Source organism: Anopheles coluzzii, chromosome X (genome assembly GCF_943734685.1).
Source record: "Anopheles coluzzii chromosome X, AcolN3, whole genome shotgun sequence".
Taxonomy (NCBI): domain Eukaryota; kingdom Metazoa; phylum Arthropoda; class Insecta; order Diptera; family Culicidae; genus Anopheles; species Anopheles coluzzii.
The window spans coordinates 18,688,358-18,704,024 of record NC_064669.1 but is presented as its reverse complement, the minus strand read 5'-3'; the positions used below and the strand labels follow the sequence as shown (position 1 = coordinate 18,704,024).

The window sequence follows — 15,667 nt, the reverse complement described above, 5'->3', positions numbered from 1 at the left end:
GCGCGTTTTGTTCGGCTGTCGAGCAAATGGAAAGGTTTGCATGGAGATGTTTTACACCAATTTCGCGGAGCAAGAGTTGCACCCTCCTGTTTCGTGTTCAGTCACGGATTTTAATATTCCCGCTAGTGAAAGTTGCTGACCGGCACGCGTACACACATATGAGCGGTTGTGTATGTGTGTGTGTCTATGTCCAGCTACTGCTGGTGAGTGTATTAAGTATGCATATATTAAAACCGTTTGGCGTAAAATTTTATGCCATTTCGTTTTGAGAATTAAAATTTTAAACCCAAGCCAAAAATGCTTAAGTGTGGCTATGCAAATGCGGCACATATTTCGTAGAAACGCATTTGAAAAGGAAAACTTTTAGCAGGAAAATTGTTTTAGAACGGTGTTTTCAACACAGCATTTGTTCAGTTTCAGCAAAATTTCCCAGCAACTCTGCATGCTTCTCGCCAACAGCTACTGCGTTTCAGGCAGGACGATTTGTAGGGTGTTGCTAGGCAAAACAACAGGAAAACTACAAATTGGACGGTGTGCGAGAAAAGGAACCAAGCTAGCGGCCTAACGATATGGAGAAACTGTAGATTGCAACTTTATAACGAGCACGGCTAGATCTCCCTATCGCCCGCACAGTACCGTGGGATAATTGGTGGACGGCAATACGCTGCTTCTAAACTTTTATTTGTAGGCTGGTAAGACGACTGGCTGGAAGGCTGAAGATGTGATGAATATTTGCTTTGCTGGCTCGCTTTTACAAGTGTACTGATTCATAATATGAAGATTACAACTTTTTTGTACATTAATTTATTTGTATACACGTATATCAAAAAGAGTACATACTCAGACACGCATTACATGGTATATATTAGCTTGTATATAAATGGTTCAAATCGTTCATTCGTTGATGTCGTTTGGCGTGGATGAAGTGTACAGATCTTGAAGTGATATAGTGCTATGATATTTTACAACAATTTTAGAATGTTATAATTTTACCTTTAAAAGTAGAAAATGGGCATTACAAACAAAACAGCTAGTTTGCCAAAAGACACCAATACGCGTCATACACTTTCCTAGGGAGAGAGAGAGCTTTCCTTGAGTTGTTTGCATGCAAGCGTATTGCGTGCAAGGCGCGCCCCCTGTGTAGGCGCTTACAGCACCAACAAAGAGCTTTAGCATAACGCCCTCTAGTGCGGAAGTTTACGGACCTTATTTCTTTGGATCGGGGATGTTTGAATGATGCTGCTGTACGTTGGATGTGAAGCAGAGCAGGCTGGTTGATAAGCTAGGCGGAGATAGATGCTGAGATTACACGCACACTGAATATCATAGCGAATTTTGTGAATGAAGGTGGGTTGAAAAAAGATGAGAATCCTAGTCACACTCTAGTCGCGTAGCGTGAAGATGGCATCGAAGAAGAATAGCACCCCGTTCGTGACGGCCAGTGAACCCTTCGAGATGCCGATCTTCTTCGTGTCGGTGTTCCAGGCATTTTCCCACTCCTTCAGGATCAGCACGCCGGACGCGATGAACATGGCGCACCCGATCAGACTGAAGAACAAGTCCAGCTTCTTGTTGATCGGATTGCTCAGCATGTACCCTAGAGAGAATGAAAGAAAGAGAGAAATAGAGAGAGAGAGAGAGAGAGAGAGAGAGTCAGAGAGATAGCTTATCAAAATAGACAATGGTGGTCAAGAGGTGGAGGCCCTGGAGGAGTACTTACCGGCGAATAGTGCAATAAGAATCACACTGTACCCGACGAAAGTGCCGGCCGACAAGAGCTTCGTGATGTCATCTCGCTCTCCGAGACTTTTGTAGTGCAGTATCACACAGGTGATGGCCAGCGCCTGAGAAGAGGACAAAAAGTAGAGGTCGTAGGACGATTAAATGCTTGCCGGTCGTGCTGCGGCCCAGATCTGCCCAGACTATTATTGCACGATGAGTCAGCTGAGAGTTGCTTGAGATGACCTCAGGCGCCTTCCTGCAGATAGCTCGTAGGCAGCGTGAGCATTCGTCACCTTCTGGGGGCTGGAGCGAAAACATGCAGCGCGAATGTAGCCATGATAACGCTTTGTTGTTTGCGCTCAGCCAGCGAGTGCAATGCGCAAACATGAAGATATTGAGCAGTTTGTGATTGCTCACGAACTTTTTGTTTTTCCTTTTTTCCCCTTCTTTAAAGAATACACGAGCAGAGCTAGTGTTAATGCTCGGACCTCTCCTTCTACCCATGCATCAACCGGTCGAACTGGGTCAAGTTGAACCAGTTGCGGTGTTAGGTCTGATGCGCAGTTCGCGCGTGCCCAACGCATTTAGGCGAGCACGTGGAAAAAGTTGGTTGGTTTTTTTTGCGTGGTTTTGGAGTGCTGTTGATGTGGTTGTGAACGCATAGATGTAAACGCATGACTTTAATCATTTGCTCTCGCAAACTCAAACTGCTCGAGCAAACTCGCCTTTTCTCGGCCATCTGTTTACACCGCCGTACAAATGAGGAGCGAAAACGCGCACGTCCCCGAATTTGCGCGGGCAATTCGCGTGTTCGGAGCTCGGAAAGATTTTGCTGAGGGTGCATACAGTGACCATGGTCAATAGATTATTTTAAGCACGATCTTGCCCCTCCTACACAAGTTCTGATGTCATCGATCATTAAACCGTCCACGACGGTGAATGGTGATTAAGGCAGCTCCGCTGCAACAGCTTGAGGGACTTTGCTGTGTTAGTTTGCCTATTCAATTTCCCGAGATAGTCACAGCCACACGATCCATCTAATTACTTATTAATTCATTCGTATTTATTCTCCCTCGGCCGCCATTTTCTCCTTCTGCTCAGTTTTGACAGTCGGTTAGGCTTAAAACTCTGCGGAGGTTTGTAATTCGATGCGTTACACGCAGTCTCTAATTCCTGTGGCAACTCCCCACCAATGACCGGAAATTCAATCGCACTGCTGGTTTAGGAGCCGGTCAGTGGAAATGTAAACAATTGCTACACAAATAAACCGAAACGGAAAACACATTAACGGATGAAAATAGTAAGGGGCCACCACAAAAACAAAAAAGGCAACGATACGATGTCGATAGTTGGTGTTCGGTGGTTGGACGTAACTTCTGGGCATAGCATGGCTGGTGTTTCTTGGGGAAGATTTCAACTGTCTGGGTTGGAAATTGCTTCGCACCATAAATTTTTGCCCATAAACGCACGCACTTGGGGATGGGGAAACAGAAAAGGCAAACACAGAAGGCAGACTGTCGCCAGCAAACTGCGCGTATCGCGCCAAAGCTTCACACAACTTGATTCGGGTTCTATTTAGCACCACAAAATCCAAACACTTTGTCATTAAGGGTAGCTAATTTTTACAACGATAAAAACTTACCAACTCTAGGAATTTCACGATGGACAATCGACTCACTGCCATTGTGCTTTTTGTATGTGGACTTGTTTCTTGGGGCGGGTTGAATGTGATGCACGGTTGAACACGGTGTACAAAACAATAACAACACGGAAAAACGCACAAAGAAACACGCTCGCTGTGTGTGTTCGTGTGTGTCGGTAGAAAGTGAACCGATTGCTTGAACGTCTCGAGCACGACTGAGACATCGCCTGAACCGGGTCATCGTCGCAGGCCTGCTCTTCTGCGCTCGTGTGCGTGTGCACGCGTTGATGCGTGTGATGGAAAGCACGGTTGGTTGAGGAGTCGCGAAGAATGGGCCGGAGCACCGGGATGATGTCATCGCGCAAACCCCGTGCCGCTTCGAGCTATAGCGGCGCTGGATTTACAATGCCTTAAGGCGTGGTACAGTATATGGATCACAAAGATCCAAGGCCGGTTAGTTGAGACGCGTTCTATTCTAGCATCCGTCTTTACCGTTTCATGGCTAAATAACTATATGCGTGAGATAGTAGTCTTCTACACCTCATCGTGTGCCTAAACGTACCGATACAATTTCACGCCGTGAAGCGTAAAAAAGAAACCAAAACAAACTTGTCTAAAACAATTCACGCCTAAATGTATGTATCCAACTGTCATACTGTATGGTACGATGACATTAAAAAAAAGAAAAGCTTTCACTATTTTCAATGGAATTCTGGCCGCATGGCTAGGCTTTTTTGATGTTACTTTTTAGTTTAATCGTGAATACTAAAAATAGTTCCTCAACATTTCAGAAAGTGTAATGTTAAAAATCTAGTGATATATAATGAATTCCGTGATCGTGAAAATGTTCAAACCTTATGTTACACTCACATTTTGTCAAAAAATATGTTTGAAAAGATTAGGTTTGTTTCAAATATTTTGGTTTTATTATTATTATTATTATTATTCTTATTATTTATTGTTTAGCTTCAACGGGCCGTATGGCCGTATGTGTTCAACTAAAAACATATTTTTTGGGGATTTGGAATAATCGGAACCTGTAATGGGAAAGTTGGACACAATGCAGGGTATGATGAACACCTGTACAAAACGTTAGAAATTTAAATGGTTTACTATATTGTAACGTTCCCTATAACTTTTCGCTTCTTGGTATGTGCTTCTTGGTAAACAATAATTCATGGTCCTATGCAAAGACTGTTCGTTTAGACATCAAATTAGGAATCATATGCGTCGCTTAGGAGAAGTTAGGTTAAGATGGACACCTTAGGAAAAATGTTAAAATTCAAGAATGTTTAGGTACAGCGACCATGAAAATGTACCTATCTTATCTTACATTCATTTATTTTCAGAAAAAGTTGAAAGTGAATCTTTTAAGTTTTTACCATTTTTTATGTTTTTTGAAAACTGTTTAAGACAGACACCTGATAGGAGAAAGATGGACACCATGGAGGGTAAGGTATTCTTATTATTATTATTATTATTATTATTATTATTATTATTATTATTATTATTATTATTATTATTATTATTATTATTATTATTATTATTATTATTATTATTATTATTATTATTATTATTATTATTTATTATTATTATTTGATATTTTGATCATTGTTATCATTTAGAACCATTCATCTATTCCTGAATGTTGTCAATGTTTCTTCTTTTTGTTGATTAAAGTTGTCCGAGTCATGAAAAGATTTATATTTTAGTTTAAATTCAGAACTCATCCGCGACAGACCTGTCAGGCGGACCAAAGTTTTTTAATGACATTTTACATGTCTCACGCATAAATATATAATGCATACTTGCACATCCAATAATTACTCCACATATTTGCACGAATGTACAAACCTCAATTGAATGATTGTTTTCTGTCAAACAACCAAAACAAAAAATTCTTTATTGAGCAATTTTGAGTCCAACAACTCCATTTGGATTTGCGAGGACGTGACATTTAATCGTTTGATGAGTTGTGTCAAATCATTCAGTTTTTTTTTTGTGTATGCTGCATTTTTTTTCTCACCTTCATAGTTCGTTTTGGAGGGATCAACATTACCCTTGTGGGTGTGTGCTGTTGTGTACATTGTATTGATTGTAACAATAATTTTGAGAAACGGTGTTAACCAATAACATAAATCTCCTTATTTTTGCCTTTTAATTATACAGTCGCTGCGCTAACGCTAAAGTGGTGCTCATATTGGAATTTAGAAGTTAGTTCGCTCGATCATGAATGGTTAAACGTTTACCATTGCAACGCCATACTAGGCTTCTTAATGGTAGTATAAATTTTTAAGGTTAGTAAATTTACCCTCCTCGATGGTATATCGATACGATATTTTGAAGTAAATATATTATTTAGTTTCTCTTCTTCTTCTTCTTCTTTGGCTCAACAACCGATGTCGGTCAAGGCCTGGCCTGTACCCACTTGTGGGCTTGGCTTTCAGTGACTAATTGATTCCCCCCCATAGCAGGATAGTCAGTCCTACGTATGACGGCGCGGTCTATTTCGGGATTGAACCCATGACGGGCATGTTCTTAAGTCGTACGAGTTGACGACTGTACTACGAGACCGATTATTTAGTTTTTGGATTAATTATCGGACCTCTGCAGGTCTACATAAATAGATGTAACAATACTTAGAAACTAACCAAAACGAAAATGCTGATGAAGAAGATCTTGGAACAATGACGTATAAGTATTAAAATCGAACAGGTCACTCGTAACATTTAAAAAAATCGTTCTAGCTATCCTAGACGGTGCAACAACAAATCACGGCAGAAAAGAGCGCACGGGACCTTGCAGCAGCCCCATGTTTTTTTTTCTGACATTAAGCGACTCCAAACCAAGCAATAGGCACTGTTGATAGTAAGGAGCTTGGACCCCGTTAGACCAAGGAGGGAGTCGTAAGGCGAACCTTGTAAACTTGTGCTGAATACTTTCCAGGCGATTGATTGAACGGGTTGTTAAAGGACACCAGGCTAAAGCACACCAGATCGAATATACGGTTTTAGGCACATATATATATATATAGCCCAATATACGTGTTTTAGGCACATAAGATCATGCAACTCTTTACATTTTTTCATCATAGGTCCTAAAATAATTCAAAAACAAAAACCACCCTACGCTGGCGTGATTTTTATGCGCGTGCTGTAGATGGTCATTTCGCACCACCCGACAATTTTGCCCTGCGTTCCCCTATTGTATTCGTTCGAGAGACGTCGCTATGTTTTGACCATCGATGATCCTATGTTTTAATCCGTCCACATATTGTTTGTTATGCTGACGCTAAAATTGCTAAATGTTTAATTTTGTTGGTTGTGCGAGATAAAACTGCACGTTTTCATCATTGCTCATCGCGTTTGCAATATGATCCATGGAGAGATGCCGCTTTGTTGCAGCTGTAGCGTTGTAAGCAATTATGCTCATATGAATATGAATATGAATATGATCGTCGTGCTAGATCGGGTAATATCTTGGTTTGCACAATCAAGGCGATACTTATGCTTATGGTTCGCACCGGTGTATTTGGGTATAATTTTCTTCTTCCATGGTTGTGCTGCGCTGTAGCGGCCGCTCACGCTCTCACGCGCTCATTTTGCGCTACGAAAAGGGGGGGCTCAAGCGTTCTATACTTCCACTATTTTGTTTTGAGCTCAAAACTCTCGCTAAGCTAAATTTCAAATTTGACTGTCGCGCTCTAAACAGTAGCATTGATTCATTTGCTCCCCCGGTTTGTTGCTGCATTCCCGCCGGTGAGCCAGAGATGAGCTCATCAAGCAACGATTTTTAGCGTCAGGGACGGCGCTTGGAGCTAGCGTGCGCTGGCACGTCGATGACGGCATCGGTTGCTTAACGGGGGGACGGACGGATGATCAATGTTTGTCTCGCGATCATCGCGTCCATTCGGCAATCAAGGTGATCCTGGACTGCGTAGATGAAGCGCAGAGTTGCAGACGGTAAACATAGCCGTTTCCTTTTTTTCCTTTGTTGTCATAAATGGTGTGAGCAGCCATGGAATGGTCGATAACAGTTGAGGAGGAAAGCGTAGCACAGAACGTGTACCCTTGTGAAATAATATCCAGGGGATCTGACGTACAGTTGGTTTCTGAGAATTGTGGTTGGTGACATGACCAGCAGCATTATGCTTTCAAATATTCCAGTCACATCTTGGATTGCTTATTACGCTGCTAGGAACAGTAATGCTTAGGTATATGCAAGATGAAAGAGCTATTTGCAAAATAAAATGAAAACAACACAAAAATCATAAAACCAACAGCACAACAACAGTCAAGATTCGAAAATTTAAATAACTTAAAAATCTAAACTATTTATTCAAGTCACTATAACTCCGACTGATGAATGAATGGCACGCAAAGTGATTGATGCTAGGAATACTGAATTGAACGTATTCTGCAAATATTTGTTCATGATTTGGGGGTATGCATGTGTGTGTGTGTGTGTGTCTTTGACTGAATTACAATAGCCGTATAGCGCGCAGCTCGACCGTCAAATGATGCAAAGTGAAAAAACAGCAATGAAAAATGTTGCTGAACGAAATTCAAACAGACCCTTGGTTGACCTTGAACTGGTCTGCTTAGAGCCAGAGACTGTAATCCAAACAGGAACCAAAGTAATTAAATCGTGCATAAACAAGCAAGGGTCGGCACAACACTGCGATGTTGCGGCACTACTAGTGCCATCTATTGCGGAACACAACTTTGCCTAGCCGAGGTGCGAGCTTTCTGGGAGCTTTGCGACGGAAACTTGAGCTTTCTGGAGACTATCAAAACGGCAAAACAACGAATTGTAATGCTGAATCTTTATAATATTATCTTATAAATACGATACGATAGATAAATTCAAGTTATTACAGAGTAAATTTTCGATGTCTACTACTATGTCAAAATTGATTAAACGTGTTCAGCCTTACTGAGTAACGTCCACTGCTCCGACGTAAAACGTGACGACACTTTACCGCTCGGAACCAATGCAAAACAAAACAAAATGAAGTGAGGAGGTAAACATTGCACATTAAAATAGGTCGATCTGGGATATCGATCTGGACGGGATGCGAGTGCTTTGTACGATTGGGTGGAAATGGCACACAGCGAGGGTAGAAAGGAAAGGGTCACCGGGTTCAATTGAAATATCGTTCCCCATCTACCCGCATCCGGCGCGGACAGTGAGGAGGGATGGGAGGATGGGATGGGACGAACCATTCCTCCCGTTGGTATACCGAACCGGGCATGTATTGATTTTGCGTGCGTTTGTCCGCTGCCTATAAATTGCAATGCGCGATGTCGCGATGGCAACAAACTTTCCCGCCAGCCTTTGCAGCACGGCCTCGTTCGCTTAGTTTTCTAATTAATAAAATGGTTAACGCTCGCACCGACGCCCGAGTCCCGAGAGACGCGCTGCGTGGGAAGAACAACAAAAGCTTGAAACTTGTTAGCTGGAATTTCCATCCGATTCGTTATTCATTTGATATTTTGTTGTTGTTGTTGCTCTTTTCGTTTGCTGAGTTCAACAAAACTAACTCGAGATATTGGAAAAGCCCGTTATGTGTGTAGCAAGAGTTGGATCAGCATCATCACGTCCAACACTCGAGATTGCAGCAATGCCGGTGGTGAGAACTGATCTTGAAATCGTTGCGTCGTTCAAATTGATCCGGCAACGCAACTCCAGACGTACGTTGCTCGGAAGTACTTCAACCTCCCTCCCTATCCGCCCCGTCGCTCTCTCTCTCTCTCTCTCTCTCTCTCTCTTTCTCTATCCAGCTCACAACACACCCACTGCATGTGGCTTAGCACAAGGGGGAGCTATTTTTCGCTATCAATTAACCTCCAAACTCGGCCCGGTCTTGGGCCACCCTCATTTCATCAGACTTAATCTCGCACGTCAAGACGGCAACGGACACGCTGGACACTGGGGCACGCAATCTTCGCTGGTGGATTACGGCTGGTTTTTGGGGTGCGCGTTACTCAACGCACTGTTTTGAGCTAGATCTGGAACGGAAGGGAAAACTAGACGGAAGGGAAAACTACTGGGAAAAAGTCACGCTGTGCGTGAGGAATGATCTGCGTGTTAGTTGGGTGAGCGGACTAGAAGGAAGCAGTTCCCTATCGACGACAAGTGCGCAGCGTTGGAATACGGGTCGTCTTTTTGTCCGTTTAGTTCGGTGCTGGTCTGACTGGTGCAAGTGTACTGGAATGGCGGAAAATTCCGTTGCTCCTGCACCAAGGATACACCACAGTGTGCTACCCGTTGGAATTCATCCAACGGCACCAAGAGAGTACCGTCCGCCATTATCGATCATCAAATTTTTGGAGCTGGTAATTAATATCACTACGTCGACTGGACTTATGTGTGTGTGTTGTTGTTGTTGTTGTTGTTTGAGAAATCACCAGCTTCTGAAGAGCTGGAGCGTCCGAAAACCGCCTTCCACGATCAATCAATTGCTTTTTCTTCGCTTTGCTATCATCATTCAGTCACTGGCCGTTACCTGTACCACGCTGCACTACTACAGCTTCAACGATGGTGATCTGGTGACGGGCTTCCTGGCGACCGGGACGTTCTGTGGTTTTATCGTGATTCTGTTCACCGTCATGGCAGGTACGTTCGTTGCAGCTTGCCATGTGGTCATCGATCCGCTGTGACAGCGACTGAAATTTTTTTCAGGCTACCTGATGAAGGCGCACCTTCATCGTCGATTGAGCATCTTCTACAGCCTCCTCGGCTGCGTCTGCTTCCTGACGTCCGGTGTCTTCATTATCGAGGCGTGGGAGCATGCGTTTCGCACACGGACCCGCGATCTCGCCATCACCAAGGGCTCGATCGCGGTCATCAACGGGGTGATCTTCCTGATGGACACGATCTTTACCTTTCGTGAGCGCAAGTGAACAGCGCGCGGTCGGGGTGCTCTGGGTGCCCCACACCATCTGGTCCGACGTTTAGCGGTCGCCAGGGGTTTGAGTGTTTGGTTTGTTTTAGATGGTTGTGTGTAGCTTTGTAAAAAAAACCATGGTGTTGTTACTAACGCAACAAGCGCTGTTGGTGGATTCTGAATTTGGAACGCAATCGTGCTTAATGGTTTTAGGTAAATTGGTTTTCAAGGTGCACAATTTATATTACAATTAATAGTTATTTTTCGATGCGTGATTTTATGGCACACGTAGTTTTTATGAACAAATTAAAAGGACCTTCAAACACGATCAAACAAATAAGGTACATATTCGATAAAAAAAATTATTCGCTACGATTTTAAAGGGAAAGGGCCCATAGAGATTTAAAGGAGTTAAAAAAAACCAATCCAAAAAACTATCCAATAATAACAATAAATACCTAATATGTGGAGACCTTAACGTACGACACCGAACGTGAAATTTTATCACTGCTAATCAAGCTGGTAAATCGCGTTTTTAAGAAATCCAGAAATCCCATTTCAATGTATTATCCAAACGTTCTCACATACATTCAATCAAACTCTAGACAAAATCCGTCTACAATTTAACAGATAACAATATTTATATTTCTACGCCAATCTCACTCCGAACTTGCTTCCGATCATTTGTTAGTAAAAATTCAAATAAAAAAATATATTACTAATTAATAAACCCAACCCATGAGCATATAACAATTAGCATTAACAAGCATTAACAAACAATATTACTATCACATAGCTGAATCTAATTTTGCAAACAACTCAAATAGATGAAATGATAATAAAAGCTACCAATGACATCATGTATGCTCATCATATAGCTGTTCCAGAAACATGTCTAGGAAAAGCATAACATCATAATACCGGATGAGGTTGTATCTCTTATAAAAGTGCGCAATAAGTATAAGAAAAAAGGGCAGCGATACAGGCAATATTCAACTTACCTATAGCTTAAAGAAACCATCGACACTAAAACACCACTCTAAACGCTGCTTGGTCAGATAATCTTGAATCAAATAAACAGTGTCCGGAATTACAATGGGAGAATATAGAAACTAGTTAAAATGTTTATCAATGTGCTAAATAACTATCCAACCTCTTTAACAATATAGAAATTCGCTAATAACCACAAGAAAAATATGTAATACTATCAAACACACATTTTGAATACGCAAATTACACTACTAGCCATTATATAAGTTTAACAAAAAGAATAAATAATCTACTGCAAATAACTAATTATGTATACGATAGCCCGGAGTAAGTTAAAAAAACTGGCGATCTTTATTTATGAACTGCTGGACTAAGACTAACTTTTAGATACGGTGCTGCGTAGCTGGGTCTGTGTTTTCGGTGCTGCCAGGTCGCTTGCCGGTCACGTTGCCAACCACGTTTGTGATGATCATGTTCGCCCCGGTCCATCCGAACATACGACACCGCACCTGGTTGTCGTGGGAACCCGCTTCCAGTGGAGTTCCCGTTGGAACCTGACTCCGTGTGTGGAGTGACATCAACGCTTGCGACCGTTTGCTTACTTAGCAGCTGTGTACATATCTAACTATTTTCAATCACACCCCGTTCCAGTATTTACCTTCCAAAAAATCCCAAAAAATAGATTATTATAGTTTATAAAAAGTATATCTACATAAATCTTATAATGAAATAGTGAGTTTAGCCCGGTTACAGGTATTATCAACAAAACCTTAGATGTGTACTCAGAGCTGTGGAACCTCAGACTGCAGGGCATATTTAAAGGTTTTCATGCAAACATCGATAAACAATCCTGTTCTCTTTTTGATGTCCTTTTACAAGTACCCTATATGACCGCGGACTATCTTGGTACATGTTTCTATCCAATTCTTATCTCGGTTCATAGTCCTTCCATCTTTTTGTCTTATTTATAATATGGATAAGTGTTACTGTTGCATAACAATAGCAAATTATCGTACGTAAGTAGCAATACGGCAAATAAATAAATAAATAAATATATCAATAAATAACATTAGCAACCTTGGTCCAGCTTCTTGTTAAGTATAATCACACTATTCCGTTATCAATGACCGTTTTTGCAAACACTTACGATTTATGCAATTTTAATTTACTCGTTCTGGAATGTTGGAATTGTTGCTATAAAATGGCATGGCATGTTAATATAATATATGGGTCCGAGTCTTTCACAAACAGGACTCACTGCCACGGCTTATTATTGACCCGTGCCCTACCTGCTGCAAGACTATTTGCGCTCCAAGCAGCCATGGCAGAAGGAGAATGGGTGGTCGGCAGTCAAAAAAAAAATATCTGATTAAAAAAATATCGTGTTTATTAAAAATCTAAATCGTTAGCTAAGAAAAATATCTCAATCATTTCAACTTCAGAAGTTATATGAATTTTGAAGTTGATTTTTATTCCAGACTACGTTTTCTCCCAACTTTTGTCCTTTTTCACATTATGAGTTTAGGTGTGAATATGTATAGTAGATGGACGAATAATATACAGCACCTACCACAACTATATGGATAGTCGTTTTTCGCGATTTTTGGAAAATCTGTAAGAGATATTAATTTATTTTAAGATATATATATATATTTTTTTTGGGGTTCGATTGAATGCAATTTTTAATGCTTTTTATCGCTTATGTTAGAAGTATTTCAAAAAAGTTTACATAAAATAGACTTTTTCATATTATTATTAGTTTAGGCAAATACATGTTTTGTTTAACTAAATCTTTAATAAATGTTATTCTATTGCTAACAAGACTATGATTCAACATCTATGTTTTCATTGAAGATGTAGTGCAATCAGATATTGGTTTGTTAATGATTTGCTCGATCAAAATAGTTAAAAGGACAATTTGACATTTCACAAAATTTTCAACATCTTCAATCATCAAGAGCATATACTTTTTCCTCTAATTGAGAACTATTTTTAAACAATCAGTTGGAAACGCGATTGATCAAAGCATTTTACCAGGTACATTTGGAATACTCCAAATTAAATCTCATTCATGGTAGGCTACTAGGATCTGATAAAAAATGGACACGCACTAGTTTATACAGGGCGTCCGGGATAATTTTGACAGTTATATTTTTGTTTATAACGCGTGATCGAGTTGGCATAGGAAAACAAGCAATACGTCATTCGACAGCTAAAAGTGTACGGAACAAGCAGCGAAAACATCCCGTGATAAAAAAATGCCAAAAAAGAGTACATTGTGGAAGCGGTTCGCATGCATCATGATGATCCGCGTCGGACGCGACAACCGCGACATCATGCAGTGCGTGCAGTGTTCGCTGAACACGGTGAAGGCGATCCGGAGTGAGCTGGGAGAAAACAGCGACGACAACGAAGCGGTGGCAGCACGAAAACCACATTCTTAGCGGCGGGGTTGCGTGCGGACCGACGCTTTCCTGGCTGACCTACAGGCGCGCGTGATGGAAAATCCGGGGATCGGAATTCGGCCGTTGGCACCGGTCTGCTGGACGCCGTCGAGAAGCCTTGGATCACGAGAGTGGCCAACGGTAGACGGTACGTGTTCCAGCAGGATTCCGCTCCGTGCCATACAGCCTCCAAAACGATAAAGTGGTTGGCGGCCAATTTCAACGACTTCACCGCGCCGAATGTGTGGCCTCCCCGGATCTTAATCCAATAGATTATTTCGTGTGGGGCGCGGTGGAACGGGACACCAACAGAACCTCCAGCAACACCAAGGCGGAGCTGATGGCGAAAATCAGGTCCGTTTTCGCGGTCCTACCCCGCGAAACTGTCGCCAGGGCTTGTTCCCGGTTCCGGAGACGGGTGGAGGCCGTAATAGAAGCCGAGGGCGGATATTTTGAATAAAATGAATAAAATACATGGTAAGCTACTATTTCTAAAACAAAACGAAAATCCCCGATGATTAATTTTGCCATAATTTTTTTGTTTTCTTTCTCCGTAGGTGACTGTCACAATTATCCCGAACGCCCTGTACGTAACATGGTCGTAAAAAACGAATTGACAACTATTGAAATATCTTCTAGCAAGTTTGGGCCATCGCAGTCATTGGGTCGTTCTCGCTGTATGCACGTCTTGTAAGGTCAGTTCTTATTAGTCTGTAGTTACGGAACACTCTAGCAGGGACATTTATGTTGACTCTAGCCAGTAGTTCTGGCGAATCTATCTCACTGACAATAAGTTTGGACAAAAACGTACATTGGGCATTATCACGTCTCCTAGCAAGTGTGTCCAGACCAAACAACAAACAACGAGTATGATACGATGGACGAGGGGTTACATTACGCCACGGAGTGAAGTGTAGGACAATACGAGTAATTCTCTTTTGGACAGCTTCTATTCTATTGAACCAAACACTAGAGAACGGACATCAAACTGTAGAACTAAACTCGAGGATGGAACGAACATAGGACTTATACAGAGTTAACAGGCAGTGCGGGTCATTGAGTCCTCTCGAATGTCGACGAATAAATCCTAGCATTTTGTTAGCTTTGTCTACAATAACACAGTAATGTTGTCGGAAATCCTGAAATCCAGTTTCACTCCTGAGGTAGGCCAAGACCGCAAAGCGGTTGTAGCGCCGGATAAGTAAGTAAGTAAGTTGTCGGAAATCTAGTTTGCGATCCAGGGTGACTCCTAAATCCCTGACCGTATTGCACCGCGGTAGTTGTGTCCCTGATATGCTATAGATATACCTTATCGGACTAGCTATTCTAAAGAACGACATTGACGTACACTTATCAACATAAATTAGCAGGTCGTTATTGATACACCAGTCAGAGAAAACATCAATCGATCTTTGCAGAGAAAGAGAGTCGGAAGTGTTCCGTACGATACGAAAAAGCCTAACATCATCCGCATAAAGCAGACAATCTGCTTCCGTAATGGCCAGTGTGACGTCGTTAATAAAAAGCGAGAACAGCAGTGGTCCCAAGTTGCTGCCCTGAGGAACGCCAGATGAACTCTCGAAAACGTTAGAGGAGACACCATCGGTTTGTACGTAGTAGCTACGTTCAGAGATATAGGATCTGAATCAATTCACCAGCGCTATGTTAGGAGTTGTAGCTTTAATGTTTTCTATGTTCTACATTTAAAATATGTTCTACTAGAATCACTTAAACTTTGTGCATCCATGCTTGACACTCTCACTTCAAATTTCCTTTGGATACCGTTCCATCTTAGCCATGTCATGATACCAATTACATCCAATATAAAAAAAACTGACATTGGGGCCCTTTCTGTTTTAAGTTCGTAGGCTGAAATTTCAGCCTGTCAGCTGTTTGCATTGTATAGCAGTTTTTGCATTGTATAACAGCTGTTTGCATTGTATAGCAGTTTTCGAGCAGCTTTCTAAATGGGTATAATAT

At 41.7% G+C, this 15,667-nt stretch overlaps 2 protein-coding genes across 3 annotated transcripts; one reads left to right on the top strand and one right to left on the bottom strand.

Moving 5' to 3' along the window:
* Positions 1–775: 775 nt before the first annotated feature.
* Positions 776–3,602, bottom strand: LOC120961698 (uncharacterized). 2 transcript variants are annotated; one of them, XR_005752720.2, is made up of 4 exons: positions 3,365–3,602; positions 1,721–1,844; positions 1,206–1,597; positions 776–1,070 (listed from the first exon to the last, which is right to left on the bottom strand). XR_005752720.2 is itself a non-coding variant. In XM_040385680.2 (3 exons), the coding sequence occupies exons 1-3, from the start codon at positions 3,404–3,406 to the stop codon at positions 1,383–1,385; spliced, it is 381 nt and encodes a 126-aa protein (XP_040241614.1). In that variant the 5' UTR covers positions 3,407–3,602; the 3' UTR covers positions 776–1,382. The 2 variants fall into 2 exon arrangements, 1 of the variants encoding a protein (XP_040241614.1); XM_040385680.2 differs by having other exon boundaries at positions 776–1,597.
* Positions 3,603–5,387: 1,785 nt separating this feature from the next.
* On the top strand, positions 5,388–11,549 carry LOC120961695 (uncharacterized). The gene is made up of 3 exons (XM_040385664.2): positions 5,388–9,702; positions 9,859–9,982; positions 10,049–11,549. The coding sequence occupies exons 1-3, from the start codon at positions 9,580–9,582 to the stop codon at positions 10,267–10,269; spliced, it is 468 nt and encodes a 155-aa protein (XP_040241598.1). The 5' UTR covers positions 5,388–9,579; the 3' UTR covers positions 10,270–11,549.
* Positions 11,550–15,667: the final 4,118 nt, after the last annotated feature.